Genomic DNA, 16583 nt, shown 5'->3' with positions numbered 1-16583 from the left:
TACTACTGGAGCTGGCAGAGTGGCGAAAGAATCGTCACGGTTAGCGCGGTTAGCGTCACCATTAGCCGGTTAGCAAACCGGAAATACGCATAGTGTAGAGCGGATGTAGAGTTGACCAATCAGAGGCCTCCTTTCTCTCCTCCCTGCGGCGATGTCTGCGGCACTGTCTGCGGTGAGTTACAATTTTGAGGAGGTGCACCAGAGTGTCTGCGTAAGGGGGGGCATGTCTGCGTTAACTGCGACACACATAAATCAGGCTTAAGTGGTAGCGTTGCCTCAGTTACATTAAAGCCTTCATTCATTGTTCATACGTGTAATTTTAATAAAAAAAACAAAACGATATAAACAATTGAGGGGCTGTATCCTACGGTAGACATTTTTATATCGCACTACGACATATCATAATATCGCACAGCACTACAGCGCGGTGCAACTCTGGTTCTCACTGGCTGTTCGTATCGTCTGTCAAAAGATGGCCGCATGTAATCTATAGAAAAGTATGTCAACCATGTTTCATATCGTTTTATCGCCCAGCCCTAAGTGTACATATAAGAAATTACTCTCACACGAGATAAAACAAAAGAAAAAATTTCCTTGGGCTCATATAATTCCTATAAATTGAATGTCTGTGTGTGTTAAAAGCTGCGTGTCGCAGATGTAAGGAAAACACGCACTGACCTCAGGCTGATATATATATATATATATATATATATATATATATATGTCTGATGTATTAAATGTGTGCGACTCTTCCGCATCAGGAGCTTTTTCTAATCTCTGCCCACTGAAAAGGGATTATCACACATACACACACAGCTCAGCCAGGAGTGTATTGACAACTGGCATCACAGGAAAAAACCTCACCTCCAGTCAGCTACTTGGAAACACATGCTGTGAGTGTGTGTGTGTGTGTGTGTGTGTGTGTGTGTGTGTGTGTGTGTGTGTGTGCGCACTCCTTCAACCAGTAATGGATTCTACTCCTCACACTGTCTTCCAACAGAATAAACTGAGTAAATATTGAAGCAGACAATTACAGAGTGTGTGTGTTAATACATTTTCTTCATGTGCATTTTAATGCACTGGTGTGATTATCAGGCATGTCATTGATCAGCCCCTCGTGATGTTTACATAAACAGAACCTGGAAGCAACAAGACAAAAATAATCAATCGCACATTTGTCCCTCTCCATCTCGTGTTTGGGACCATATCTGAAGCCGAGGGCGGATCCATAGCGTGATACTCGACACCCGACGCCTCTCTGACACACGAAAATCTTTGTAAATGTGGGATTATTTTTCAAAAAGACCACAAGGACTGATCACAGGGACGTAACTTTGGCACTGAAACGGCGTTCTGCTGCGGACGCAAATGTTTTGGGGCTCAAATCTCATTTGGTTTCAGAGACGACGCATACAAAATAAGTTCAGATGGATCAATGGGTGCTTCTTCTACACAAGTGTATGACGTAATGGTGGCAAGTCAGGCAACCTTTGGTTTAATCGTGTTCAAACTAGTTTAAACTGTTAAAGTTTCCTTCATTCTTTATTATAATTAGGGCTGGGCGAGTTAACTCGTTATTATCGCGTTAACTTGTTAATTATTTAACACCGATACATATTTTATCGCGCATTAACGCAGGTTTTATTATTTATTTTATTATTGTAAAAGCCTGTGAACAACAGACTTTTACAAAATAAAAGTCTGTTGTTCACAGGCTTTTATTCTGTAAAAGTCTGTTGCTCACAGGCTTTTATTTTGTAAAAGTCTGCTGCTGTCTGCTGCGGAACAGGAAAAGAAAGTAATCGGCGGATCCACCAAACATGGAGAAGGGTACGGAACTTTTACTCGGCCATTTTCATTTTAAAGTTCTTCTAATCAAAGTAATACTGGCCACTTTAGCTGCTTCTCAACCAACGTCAGAGTCATTCCCCAGAGGCAATCTTCACGGTCAAAACTAGGATTCTTTAACTTGAACTTGTCCTCTGCATCACATTCACACAGTTACAGCAAACACCACCAAGCATGGAGGAATAAAATAAAAATAAACTGGCAGGTAACATCACAGCTACAGGTGTGAAGCTCACGGAGCTAACCGGCGCTACTTACTGTTTTACTCGTTTCAACATAAAAGCACGTATTTCAAAATAAATTTAAAAAAAATTCCTGCATTTACAGCTAAGTTGAAACGCCACGGACTGCCCCTGTTTTATTATTTATTTTGTTATTGTAAAAGTCTGTTGCTCACAGGCTTTTATTTTGTAAAAGTCTGTTGCTCACAGGCTTTTATTTTGTAAAAGTCTGTCGCTCACAGGCTTTTATTTTGTGAAAGTCTGTTGCTCACAGGCTTTTATTTTGTAAAAGTCTGCTGCTGTCTGCTGTGGAACAGGAAAAGAAAGTAATCGGCGGATCCACCAAACATGGAGAAGGGTACGGAACTTTTACTCGGCCATTTTCATGTTAAAGTTCTTCCAGACGGCGGAGTCGACAGAACCAAAGTCATCTGTAAACACTGCCAAGTTGAATTGTCTTCTCAGCGTAGTAGTTCCAGTCTAAAATATCACTTAAAGGCAAAACACACAACTGATAGCAGCAAGTCATTCAAGGAAACAGACAGTGGAGCGAGGCTTCTACATAAAAACTACAGAAAGATGCTGATGTTAAAAGTGTGTTTGCACAACAAATGTTATGGCACTTTCATTCATATGGCAGCACATTTAAAATAAAGCTAAATGCTAAAAGCTATACACTACTTTTGGATTCATTTTTGGATTCTGTGTACAAATGCGATTAATCGTGATTAATCAGGGAAATCATGTGATTAATTAGATTAAACATTTTAAATCGTTGCCCAGCCCTAGTTACAATGTATATGACTGTATTGTTCCTCTTCAGCAAACGTGCACGTACCCTCAGGGGAAGCAGACATATCTATACTATAGTTTCAACCCTAATAGGATCATCTCATGGTGGCCAGTTGGATTTCAGCAGGAAGGAAGACACACGTGTGGGTGTTTGGTACCAAACATGAGTAAATGCCACTGAACAAACCTCTCCGTGTGACTCGTGACCTTTTCTCGTGTAAAAAGCCACTCTCACCCCAACATATGATTGCACGCCGGGCAGCCGTGCACTCTGACCGTAGACTCTGCCGCTGTGGACACCTGTGGTCCAACAGGCTGGTTCAGCTGTCGCAGTTAAATGATCTATTTCTGTTTCTCATGTGAAACGCCAGGCTGTTTTTACCTTTTCAACAATGTAAACAACAATTCAAAAGTAACAGTGTGATAAGTGCGCGGCGGTAAACGATGCTCGGGGTCAGAAGTACAACACATTGGTAATCAGTCAGTGGGGTCACATGGCTCTGAAAGGATCAGATTATTGGCTAAATTACAATAAGAATGAGTTGAGCGAGGGTAATTCTCCTTGAATATATGGCGGTGAATGAATGGGATCAGAGGCACAAAGCGTATCATACCCCGGTATGATAGGTGGCGCTGTACCCATTCCAGCTGTTGCTAATAGAGCCACTTCCTGTTGACCTCTTCACCACCAACAACAACAACAAACTCAGGCATTGGAGAAAGATGGAGAACGCAGAGCCAGATGAAGCTACGTCCCTCTACATTTGGTCTGTGATGAGCTGCTTGTTGCACAAACTCGATGCCCAACGGAGCATTCTCCATCGCGTTGTTTGTTTCTTTCTGACGGCGACAACAACAGGAATATCGTCTCCTTTGACTTCCGGGTCACGACCCCGGGAAAACATCTGGAGCATGCGCAGGACGCAAAGTCTGATTCACCACGTGCTTCAGCGTCTACAAGCAGGTTTAGAGTGACTTTCAACCCAGTTATCTCGGGGTCTGAATCCCATCCGATCCAATTCTTAGTCAGATTAAGGTGTCTACATGCACTTAATAACTCAGTCTGATTGTAATTTAGCCAATAATCCGATCCTTTCAGAGCCATGTGACCCCACTGACTTCAGTACTGAGATCAACACCGTTCTGCACCGACTGGCTTGTTCCGGCTCCAGCTGTTTGTGGATTGTCCAAACTGTGTTTTTTTTTGTTTCTTGGATTTCATGGTTCATCTTCTGCACTGGAAAAAAATCAAAGTCTTACCAAGTATATTTGTCTCATTTCTACTCAAAATATCCCATTACACTTAATATAAGACACAACTGCCTAACAAGTACCATTTCAGCCAGATATAGGGACTTGTTTGAAGACAATACATCTGGAATATCTTGTTAAATGAAAAAGTCTTGAAAACAAATTGTTTTGAGTCACATTTCATATGAAACAAGCTTTTTTGACATTTGAAGAGGTTTTTAAGCTAATTTCAAGATCACTTTTATCTCAAAAGTCCCAAATATCACATTTTATTTCAAGAAATCTGGACAAGCCGATTTTCACTAGTTCGAAGCACCACCCCTCCTGGTGCAAAAACAAAGAAAAAAAAGACCTCGATGCCCCGCGAACACAGACGAGCACAGAGCGCACGGATAATAGTCCCGTGTCAGAGCGTGGCAGACATTGCTACATCATCATAATGTCCTGAAATGCGATTACAGCCCAGCTTCCATAAGTCACGGTGTCGGCTCTATAATGGCCCAGCACACATATGTGTGTGTGTGTGCATAAACATGCATCTTTAAGGGGGCTGCAGTCTGCACTCTGGAATCTGAGAGGGATGATTGAGTCACACAGATGAACGCAACACTCAGCAGATCGGTCCTTTCTTACTGCTGGAGTGTTGCAGAGGAATCTGTGTTTGTTCGTGTTAAATATAAGATTTTAGATTTTTTTTCCCCTCAGAACGCACTGTAAACACACACTGTGCATATGAGGGGATGTTGTTGTGAGTCATGCAGATTCAGGGTTGGTCTCGTCTTATGGAAGCAACCTCCAACTTCTGGCGATTAGACGTCACCTTGATGTCAGCATATATACAAAAACAGCTCACATCAGCCCAAAATCAGCCCAAAAATCAGCCCAAGATCAGACAAAGATCAGATCAGAAAAAATCAGCTCAGATCAGCCAAAAATCAGCTCAGATCAGCCCAAAATCAGCCCAAAATGAGATCAGATCAGCTCAGATCAACTCAAAATCAGCTCAGATCAGCCCAAAATCAGCCCAAAATGAGATCAGATCAGCTCAGATCAGCTCAAAATCAGCTCAGATCAGCCCAAAATGAGATCAGATCAACTCAAAATCAGCTCAGATCAACTCAAAATCAGCTCAGATCAGCCCAAAATCAGCCCAAAATGAGATCAGATCAGCTCAGATCAGCTCAAAAACAGCTCAGATCAGCTCAGATCAGCCCAAAATCAGCCCAAGATCAGCTCAGATCAGCCCAAAATCAGCCCAAGATCAGCTCAGATCAGCCCAAAATCAGCTCAGGTCAGCTCAGATCAGCTTGTGGGAGAGAAATGTCATGACATGGCCTAATTACATCGTGTGCTTTGTTGACTGGTTCATATGAATATTGTTGATAGTTAGAATGAGCTTGTTTATGATAATGGCAAAAGCTAGGCGCCTGAGGAAGATTGGGGCTTGGCCACGTACGCTTGTTATGATCCAGGAGCAGTATAAAAGGTTGTCACAAAATGAGGTCGGTGGAGATTTTCGGACAATTCTGTATGCACATTTGCTGTGACGGCTTCTTCAAATAAACTTCCCCAATGAAAGGCTGACCGACGCGGATTCGACTCCTTTTCTCCACTACATAAATGGTGACCCCGAAAGCTCAGCCCAAAATCAGCCCAAGATCAGCTCAGGTCAGCTCAGATCAGCCCAAAATCAGCCCAAGATCAGCTCAGATCAGCCCAAAATCAGCCCAAGATCAGCTCAGATCAGCTCAGATCAGCCCACAATCAGCCCAAGATCAGCTCAGATCAGCTCAGATCAGCCCAAGATCAGCTCAGGTCAGCCCAAAATCAGCCCAAGATCAGCTCAGATCAGCTCAGGTCAGCCCAAAATCAGCAGAAGATCAGCTCTGGTCAGCTCAGATCAGCCCACAATCAGCCCAAGATCAGCTCAGATCAGCCCAAGATCAGCTCAGATCAGCCCAAGATCAGCTCAGGTCAGCTCAGATCAGCCCAAAATCAGCCCAAAATCAGCTCAGATCAGCCCAAGATCAGCCCAAGATCAGCCCAAGATCAGCCCAAAATCAGCTCAGGACAGCTCAGATCAGCCCAAAATCAGCCCAAGATCAGCTCAGGTCAGCTCAGATCAGCCCAAAATCAGCCCAAGATCAGCTCAGATCAGCCCAAAATCAGCCCAAGATCAGCTCAGGTCAGCTCAGGTCAGTTCAGCCCAAAATCAGCCCAAGATCAGCTCAGGACAGCTCAGATCAGCCCAAAATCAGCCCAAGATCAGCTCAGATCAGATCGAGCCTGAGTCAGTCTGAAAACTTGTCAAACTCAGTCCCAAATTAAGTCTCATGGGATTAAGGTTGTTCTAAGTTTGAGAGTAAATCAATCTTAAGAAAAGCCTCGAGGAAAAGTCCAAGACTGAAGTCAGTCAGAACCAGAACCTCTGCCTCTACATTTTGCTTGTGTCAGCATTGTTAGGATTCAGGAGATGGAAAAACAGTTCATTTAATGAAGCCGCATTTAAGTTCACGTTGGACTCACTTGGCCAGCTGCTTCTCTGCGTCAGCACACAGCTCCAGCAGTCCCATGAGCACCGCCGACACGTCCATATACGGCTCCCAGACGGTGAAGCCTCGGCCAATCAGATCGATGGCGGTGCGGCGGATGGTGCTGTGGGCCGGCAGCTTGGGGCTGGGGGGCTGCAGCAGCAGGAAGGTCAGCGCTTTACCTGCAAAACAAGAAACACCGGCAACTTAACTATGGTCACTTCCAGCTGAATGATTTTTTATTAATATATATATCCTATTTGCTCATATATGGCCATGATTCTGCAGCTTGTTGACACAGCGTTGTTAATCTGAGAGCACAGCAGCTCAGAGAGAAGCCACGCCCACCACATATGTGTACACAAATCTTCCTTTTTAAGAAAAGATAATCAATCCTAACATTTCAAATGAATTTCAGGGGTAGAAGCTATCCAACTCGTGTGCTGCACACACTCAGAAACACACACACAATCAGAAGATAAAGACAGAAAACGGGATGGAGGTCACTTCATAGCTGACCTGACATTTGAGCCGGTCTCTGTGGGGACAGACTGACCATTAAGACTCCAGAACATACCCCCCATATCTCTCAATAACACTCTTTTTTTTTCCCACAAAGACACACAAGCCCTCCTCAGTCCCCCCCCCCCATCGGCTCCAGAGATTTCAGCAGATTCTTCTCAAAGATCCAGCAAAGACAAAGAAATGCAGATGAAATAATTCAGATTTCTTTCTGAATTTGCCTTAAATTAAGTGGCTCATATCAAGCTTTAACTTTAACGTCTTTAAAGGCCTCCTTTTTGTTCTTCTTCTTCTTCTATTGTCCGAGTCGGCTCAGAAATCAATACGGCTCACTGTAATTTCACTCGAAACGCAAAAGCAAAAAGCCATAATATGAAGATACATGTGGTATAAAACTGATCATTTACTTTAGTTATAATCCTGTGGTGACTCTAAAGGTCCTCACTTCTCCAGAGACGCACGGCTAATCTCATCACCTGGATCTCCTGGCATTTCATCATCAGTCTGCCTTAAATGGCAACTCCCCCCCCTCCTTATTGGTTTATATTTACAAACACACACACACACACACACACACACACAGCAGGGATGGAGCTATGAAAGATATAGCTAGAAGCTAAACACGTTAGCATCTCCGAGTACGGCCCTGATAAACTGGCACTGACAGTTGGAGCTCTAACTGTGTTACCGTCTTTGTGCTGCGCCATTAAGAGCGATACGGACTCAAAGAGACGGAAAACAGTGCTGTTTGGGATGCCAGTTTGGAAGGCAGAGGAGTTTGGGAGGCTCCTAAAATCTGGAACAGTCTTCCAGAAGATGTGAGACAGGCCTCAACTCTGACCATGTTTAAATCCAGGCTGAAAACAGTTCTGTTTAGCTGTGCATATGACACCTGAAAGTATTTTATCTGCAGTCTTTGCTTTAAATTAATTAATTAATGATTATTTTTAATGTTTTTTTAAATTTATTTATTTATTTTTAATTTTTATTATTGTTATTATTTATTTATTTAATTTTTTTTTTTATTATTTCTTTTTTTTTAATTTCTTTTTAATGATTTTATTGCCTTCTTGTGATTTTATGTAGCTGTGAAGCACTTTGAATTGCCTTGTGTACGAATTGTGCTCTATAAATAAAATTGCCTTGCCTTGCCTTGCCAGAGCCTTCAGTTATCAGGCCCCTCTCTGTGGAACCAGCTGCCAGTTTGGGAGGCAGAGCCTTCAGTTATCAGGCCCCTCTCTGAGGAACCAGCTGCCAGTTTGGGAGGCAGAGCCTTCAGTTATCAGGCCCCTCTCTGAGGAACCAGCTGCCAGTTTGGGAGGCAGAGCCTTCAGTTATCAGGCCCCTCTCTGTGGAACCAGCTGCCAGTTTGGGAGGCAGAGCCTTCAGTTATCAGGCCCCTCTCTGTGGAACCAGCTGCCAGTTTGGGAGGCAGAGCCTTCAGTTATCAGGCCCCTCTCTGTTGAACCAGCTGCAGGTTTGAGAGGCAGAGCCTTCAGTTATCAGGCCCCTCTCTGTGGAACCAGCTGCCAGTTTGGGAGGCAGAGCCTTCAGTTATCAGGCCCCTCTCTGTGGAACCAGCTGCCAGTTTGGGAGGCAGAGCCTTCAGTTATCAGGCCCCTCTCTGTGGAACCAGCTGCCAGTTTGGGAGGCAGAGCCTTCAGTTATCAGGCCCCTCTCTGTGGAACCAGCTGCCAGTTTGGGAGGCAGAGCCTTCAGTTATCAGGCCCCTCTCTGTGGAACCAGCTGCCAGTTTGGGAGGCAGAGCCTTCAGTTATCAGGTCCCTCTCTGTGGAACCAGCTGCCAGTTTGGGAGGCAGAGCCTTCAGTTATCAGGCCCCTCTCTGAGGAACCAGCTGCCAGTTTGGGAGGCAGAGCCTTCAGTTATCAGGCCCCTCTCTGTGGAACCAGCTGCCAGTTTGAGAGGCAGAGCCTTCAGTTATCAGGTCCCTCTCTGTGGAACCACCTGCCAGTAAATGTCCGGGAAGCAGACACCCTTTCCACTTTAAAGACCAGGCTTAAAACTTTCCTTTCTGATAAAGCTTATAGTTATTATTTATTATTTAAGTGCCTTGAGATGACATTTTGTTGAAAGTTGGTGCGATACAATTAAAACTAAATTGAATTTATTTGCATCCTAGTAACAACAGTATCAAGTTTTTAAAAAGTAGGACAACAAACTGAATTTTAATGGAGTTTTGGCTGCCAATTTAACTGTAATCTGTGTTATATAAAAGGCCAAAAATCTACATTGTTATTATGAAAATGACAGCAAAAGGCCGTCAAATGGGCTGGGACAATCAGCCATTGGCTGGATTGAGATTCAAATTGACATCAGCGAGCAGGAAGTGGGAAGCGGTCCAGACTCCATTTCTCACCGCGGACATCTTTGTTTAAAGGCCGGCTCGTGCCCAAATGAACCAATAGCTATTGACAAAGCATCACTTGGCCGTAATGAGGTGTTAGTTAGGGCAGTAAACATGTCACATTAACACACAGAGGGTGATTAGAGCAGGAGGAGGAGGGGAGGGGCGATGGAAGGAAGGAGGAGGAGTGGAGGGTGCCAAATACTGACGGATTAGTGCCGTCTAAAATTTACCAGGCCGAAACGACCACTAACAGGCTTTGTGCTCCCTTTTCCCCAATCTGCCCCCGTTCTCCCTATCTGCCTGCGTTTGAGCCTAAATGAGAGGCGAAGGTAAATCAATGTTGGGGACTCGGTTAGTGGACGAGAGCTGGATCAGACCGGCTGCCGAGCGAGGCGGAGAGAATGGAAAAACAATAGCACGAGACAAAGAATCGGGAGACGTTTTAAAAGAGAGCGAGCAAAGAAACACGGCGTAGGTTTGTGTTTTATTAACACAACGGTAATCAATGGATTAATTAATAATGAGAACTGCTTCATATGTACAGAATACCTGTGTGAGTTTTAGCCCATTTACACACGGTGTCAGGAGGTGATGCGTCTGCAAATAAGTCTGCAAACAGACCAGCCGGAGCAGCTTCATTCTGAACTTAAAGGGACAGTTCGCCTCTTTTGACATGAAGCTGTATGACATCCCATATCAGCAACATCATTTATGAACATCTTCTTACCCCCTGCTGCGTCCTGTGAGCAGAGTTCCAGCCTCGTTTTGGTGTTGATGAAGGTAGTCCGGCTAGTTGGCTGGGGTTTAAAAAAATAAAGCGTTTTGCTTCTCAGAACAACATGCGTTCAACAGAGTAATACATTTGCATCACAAAATGGTTCTCCAGGAAAAAGTCAGACCTCACAATCGCTTGGCACTATTTTCTCTCCCTTCGTATCACTGCCTGCTGTGTAGACCGTGAGGACATGGGGATACAAAGGGAGAGAAAATAGTGCCAAGCGATTGTGAGGTCTGACTTTTTCCTGGAGAACCATTTTGTGATGCAAATGTATTACTCTGCTGAACACATATTGTTTTGAGAAGCAAAATGCTTTATTTTTTAAACCCCAGCCAACTAGCCGGACTACCTTCATCAACACCAAAACGAGGCTGGAACTCTGCTCACAGGACGCAGCAGGGGGTAAGAAGATGTTCAGAAATGATGTTGCTGATATGGGATGTCATACAGCTTCATGTCAAAAGAGGCGAACTGTCCCTTTAAAAGCTACAGCTACAATAGGACTGCTTTATTCAAGACTAAAAAGAGGCTTACAGGTGCAAATGTCGCATCTTAGCTGGTTTATGGTGGAATAATTTGCACTTGTGCTTCCTCACAATGTTTACATGCATTATCGTGGCGCTCTCAGGTTTCCATCGAACTCTAAATCTCACCACGACTCGCCATTCCAGCGAACTTGGGACTCAGCGTTGGTGACGAAAGTCGTGTCAGAAGGAAATCTGTTAGATTTTCCTCGCAGCTTTCTTTTCCCTGCTGACTGTAACGCAGTAAAACTCAATCTCCAATTAGGTCTCATGAATGTTTGAAAATGCCACGGTTCACAGTGAGCGGGCCTCTGAAGGAACTCGTGCGTTCTGACATTTAACAGCAACAGCCATCGTCCAGGTCCTGAACACCGATGTACAGTTTGTCCCATCTCCTGCCCGGCAGCTTTCTGCCTTCCTGCCGTCATCATCCATCTATCCTTCTTTCAATCCATCCTTACACTCAACCCCCCCCCCTCAATTTCCCCAACATTTCCCCCTCCCCACCCTATGAAAACATCAATCTATACTCTGCTGTATAGACTACTGTACCCTCCCTCTAACTGGGTGGACAGGTCTCATTCATCACACACTGAGCTGTATGCCAACAACACCGATCCATCTTTCAATTTCATAAGAGTGGTGGCGGGGAGACGGAGGGGAGAGAGGGAGAAAAACACCCAGCTGAAGGCGAACAAACACAGAAAGCAGGAGAAAGGCTTTTTATCTGTTCCAGCTGCTCCACTGAAGGTGTCAGGTTTAAAGTTAAATATTGGGGCGACTTGGTAAACTGATGCAAACAGTAACTAGAAAGCTGCAAGCAGCTGTATGCGGGACCGAGATGTGCGCACGTTGGGGCATGCGCTGGATAATAACCCCAATGCGGAAGGGTTTTTGAACATTTCTAGGGGGCGCCACTGAGCCATTTTGCTCCGCCCACACACGATACCCTTTACACACTGCAAAAAATCAAAGTCTTACCAAGTATATTTGTCTCATTTCTAGTCAAAATATCTTGAAACAAATTGTTTTGAGTCACATATCATATGAAACAAGCTTTTTTTTACATTTGAAGAGGTTTTTAAGCTAATTTCAAGATCACTTTTATCTCAAAAGTCCCAAATATCACATTTTATTTCAAGAAATCTTGACAAGCCGATTTTCACTAGTTCCATTGGCAGATTTTTTTGCTTATTTCAAGCAAAAACGTTTCGTATTTGTTGTTTTTCTTACTTATTTTTGGAGGGGCATTTTTTCCAGAGCATACGTACGAGGTCGTCAGGTTGGACGTGTGTGCCAAGTTTCATGACCTTGCGATGATGATAAGGCTTTCAAACCACAAACGCCATCACACGATTTTCGCCGCCTGGCCACGCCCACACCCTTTAGGTTTTGAAAAAGTTGCCCGATGATTTCCCCCCCATGTCTTAAGAGTAACCTGGCCAAGTTTGAAGTCTGTAGCATTAAATCTGTAGGACGAGTTCGATCTTATGGAAGGCGTGGAATTGGTCAAAAATGGCACCAAAACGCACCTTCCATCCAAAATGGCCGCCTTCCTGTGTACGTGGGACCATGGCGGCAGGAGACTTTTATGTGCGTCTGGGCATGATGAATGAGTGTACCGAATTTCGTCGTCCCACGCGAAACTAACCCCAATAAGGGGACCATTTTTAAGCATCGTAGGGGGCGCTACAGAGTCAATGAGCGACTCCCAAAAATATAAAGTTTAGATTCTTTCATGTCGTTGAGTGGCAGGTGGTGCTCGCAAAATTTGATCAGTTTTCGAGTACAACAACCCTGTACGGTTGCACACCTTCGGACTATTTGCAGGGAGAATGGAGGAAAATAAACATCTGAAACATTTCACTGCCTGGTGTCCTCATCTGTTGAACAACTTTTAATGGAAACAGAAACGCGACAAAGTGGTAAAACTTTCCGTCTCCAACGTGTCGCAGGCCCGAAATGCTAAACTGATTTATGCTAATAAGCTAAATGAAGATAAACCTTTGGTTCAAGGCATCTGCAATTAAACGAAACACTGTGAGAAAGCGTGTTTACATGCTTGTATAAAAAATTACATCTGAATATCTGGAGACTTTTTGGCCTTGGGCCAGAGCTCAGGGGAATCAATTAAATCTGGAGTTGTTCTCATCTGATGACATGGGCTCTGGGTTTGTGGTGTGTGCGTCCGGTGGGTTCACACAGGTGAGCCGACCGCCGCGCTCAGGTCCAGCTCGGAGGCATCACGCTCCACAGCCTATCAGTGGGAGCACAGGTTCTGTCGCTGGGCGGCTGCCCCTAGAGGCAGCCAATCGGAGCTCGGGAGCAGTGGGACGGAAGAGTAACCCTGCTTAGTGCAGGTTTGATGCCCACCAAGGTCCAACCCTGCAGGCACAGCACGGCAGCGGCCGGGCTCAGTGTGTGCGCTGTGGAATCGGTGCCAAGCTCCTTAAGGTGTCAAGCTTGGTGGGTGAAAATCAATCCTTTCTCTCTCTCTTCTCACCTCTAATCCAACGCCGAAGTTTCAACTTTGTGGAGTTCTGAGTTTGGAAAAGAGAACATGAAGCGCTGAACCTTTTTTTTTAAGCCACTGGTGGTCCTGGGAGGCGGTGCGGGCTGTGCACGCACATGCAAATAAGACGGGGAAGGCTTTCAAGCTCGGACTCGTGCATAGAATCGCATGCAGCCCATGAAGATCAGACATAGTATAATATAGAATATAGTATATAGTATATATAGAAACCCAAAAGAACTCGTTTTTACATACGAGAGGCTCTTATAACACCGTTAAAAGCTGCAGAGTAAGGCCTTTTTAAAGAAAGGAGAATCTAACTGTTCTATTTTACAGATTCAATTCATTTTTATATATTTATATAGCGCCAAATACAACAAATATCATCTCAAGGCACTTAAATAATAAAGTCCAAATCAAGCCAATTGGAATTCAATTCATTGTAATCATAATTATTTATAAAAATGATTTTGCGTACAAATCCGATTAATCGTGATTAATCAGGAAAATCATGTGATTAATTAGATTAAACATTTTAGTCGTTGCCCAGCCCTAGTTATTAGCAAGGCGAACATTCTCAAAACTAAGTGATTGTGTCTGTATTTCTGTTTTATTTTTGTTCGATTTATTGATATTGTACATAGTTCCGGTTTACTTGTTGTTACTTGTAGGGACGCTCTCTGTCATTACATTAAGCTCGCGTGTTTAAAAGTTGTTTGTTTAGTTGAAAAACGTCCTGTAAATGTAGCGTCAGGTTGTCTTTAATGTTTTGGTGTGTTTTAGTCGTGATAAAAATGTTGTGTTTATTTGGTTTTTGGTCCGAGTTGGAGCTCATTTGCATATTTTCTGACCCGTTGCAGTTGCTGAGGGAGAGCTTGTGTCTGCTCACTGTGGCCCCCTGCTGTTATAGGTTTGTCATTGCATTTGTCATGTTAAAGCTGTTTATTTTATAATTATTTGTATATGGTCTGCATTGGAGGGATATCCACAGTATGAGTGTGTTGTACATGTCAGAGGTGCACATAGGAAAAACATTTTTATTTTATTCAAACAGGGACCCAAGTCACTTTGAATATGTTGTATTTTGTATTGTTTGTTGTTCATTGTTGGTTTTTTGTTCTTAATTTAATTTCAAAATGCAGAATTAGTAGCTAATGGCACATTTTATTTGTAATTATATATGTAAATTTCTTTTAAAAAGCCCAGAACTTGGGCGTGTTCATTATACACTAATATAATTATATATATTTATATAATTTATTTAGCCGTGCATATGACACCTGAAAGTATTTTATCTGCACTCTTCACTTTTAAATTAATTAATTAATGATTATTTTTAATATTTTTAGTTTTCCCCCCCTTCTTTGATTGCTTTGAACTGTTTTAATTTTTACCTTTTAAATGCCTTGTCTTTATGTAAAGCACATTGAGTTGCCTGTGGTATGAAATGCTCTATATAAATAAAGATGCCTTGCCTTGCCTAATGTGAGGCGGACTTCCTTGGAAATATTTGTACTTTTCAGATCATAATATCAGATTATCACACTGATTTCCACTCGTTCATTTGAAAGTTTGCGTGTGAAATGCGTGTACTTCTGTACTTACACGTGTGCCGGGCCAGCGAGTAGTTGGACGACCCTCCGCTCGTCGGTCCGAAACCTTCGGGCACCTGTCCGCCGACCCGAGCTCGCACCGAGCCTTTCGGGGGCTCGATTTCTGCGCCGAATTCGGCCCCGATGACTCCCAGCAGGACGATGGCCGTGGCCTGCTTACGTCGCTCCTCGTAGGAGTTGGAGATCTTCTTGGCGTTTGGTGGAAGGTTGGACAGACAGCCTGGTGCAGACAGAGCAGATAATAATACACATTAGCTGTATGTTCCTTATCTTATGTTTCATATCGAGATGATCTCATGCCAACAGAGCAAACTGTACTCAATGATGGAGATTTATGGAAAAAGATGTAATAATTAATCATAATTGGAAGAACTTGGTTAAAAAAAAGAAATAAGAAAAAGAATCACAGCATTAAAAAATGTCATTACTTTAGTTTTTACTTTGATTTCAACTCATTTAAAGCACGATTTCCAAGATGGAGAGCAAATCTGCAGTAAAAGCTGAAGCTAATTGCATTGTACACTGGAAAAAAATGCCCCTCCAAAAATAAGTAAGAAAAACAACAAATAAAAGACGTTTTTGCTTGAAATAAGCAAATAAATCTGCCAATGGAACTCGTGAAAATCGGCTTGTCAAGATTTCTTGAAATAAAATGTGATATTTAGGACTTTTGAGATAAAAGTGATCTTGAAATTAGCTTAAAAACCTCTTCAAATGTAAAAAAAAAGCTTGTTTCATGTGAAATCCGACTCAAAACAATTTGTTTTCAAGACTTTTTCATTTAACAAGATATTCCAGATGTATTGTCTTCAAACAAGTCCCTATATCTGGATGAAATGGTACTTGTTAGGCAGTTGTGTCTTATATTAAGTGTAATTAGATATTTTGAATAGAAACGAGACATAATATACTTGGTAAGACTTTGATTTTTTTCCAATGTAACTGTCGTGCATAGGGGTCGAAATACATTTGTTGTTGTTGTTATTATAAATAAAAGCAAAATAAGTGACCCCTTTGCGTTGAAAGTGTCTGCTAATGTAACCGTGTGTAAAGAGGATTTAAGACATTATAGATCAACATTTTACTGAGCCTTACTTCCAAAGTCTGTATCCTTTAAACCTCAAGATTCAAGATTTATAGATTCAAAGGTTTATTATCATATGTGCAGTTAGAAACGTGTTTCCCTGTACAATGAAATTCTTTACTTTGTTGCCCGCACTGGATGTCCAAATATAATAAATATAATATATTATAATATATATTATATTTTTATATATAATATATATTATATAATAAATATAAATAATAAATAAATTGTAATAATAATAATAATAATAATAATAATAATAAATAATAATAAATAAATACAGTACAAAAACAAAAAATGTAAATAAAATACTAATAATAGTACATTTAAAGAACCAGAAACAATACAAGAACTCTAACTTTAAGTTTGAGTGGAAGTTTCATCTCACAGATCTGAAGATGTCAGACCGCCGAGGTGTTTTAGGCGTAAAGGAGGGAGAGTGGGGAATCTTTTTCCAATTCTTTCCTTTTTTCTTTTCATGCTGAAAGAAGGTTGGAAAAAAAAAAGAAAAACCCAGCAGGCCTGTGAGCCTCCA

The 16583-nt window shown here is 42.5% G+C and overlaps 1 protein-coding gene across 4 annotated transcripts in view; it reads right to left on the bottom strand.

Annotated features, from left to right (window-relative positions):
• The window catches only part of wdr7 (WD repeat domain 7), a 153438-nt gene that overhangs the window by 29438 nt on the left and 107417 nt on the right, over positions 1 to 16583 (bottom strand). For all 4 annotated transcript variants that reach the window (XM_075456574.1, XM_075456575.1, XM_075456577.1 and 1 more), the window contains 2 exons: positions 14954 to 15181; positions 6639 to 6825 (listed from right to left, as the gene is read on the bottom strand). In XM_075456574.1, the coding sequence (XP_075312689.1) occupies positions 6639 to 6825; positions 14954 to 15181 (415 nt within the window). The remainder of the gene's footprint in view (positions 1 to 6638; positions 6826 to 14953; positions 15182 to 16583) is intronic.

This window comes from Odontesthes bonariensis, chromosome 22 (assembly GCF_027942865.1).
Source record: "Odontesthes bonariensis isolate fOdoBon6 chromosome 22, fOdoBon6.hap1, whole genome shotgun sequence".
Lineage (NCBI taxonomy): Eukaryota > Metazoa > Chordata > Actinopteri > Atheriniformes > Atherinopsidae > Odontesthes > Odontesthes bonariensis.
This window is presented reverse-complemented; position numbering and strand designations above follow the sequence as displayed.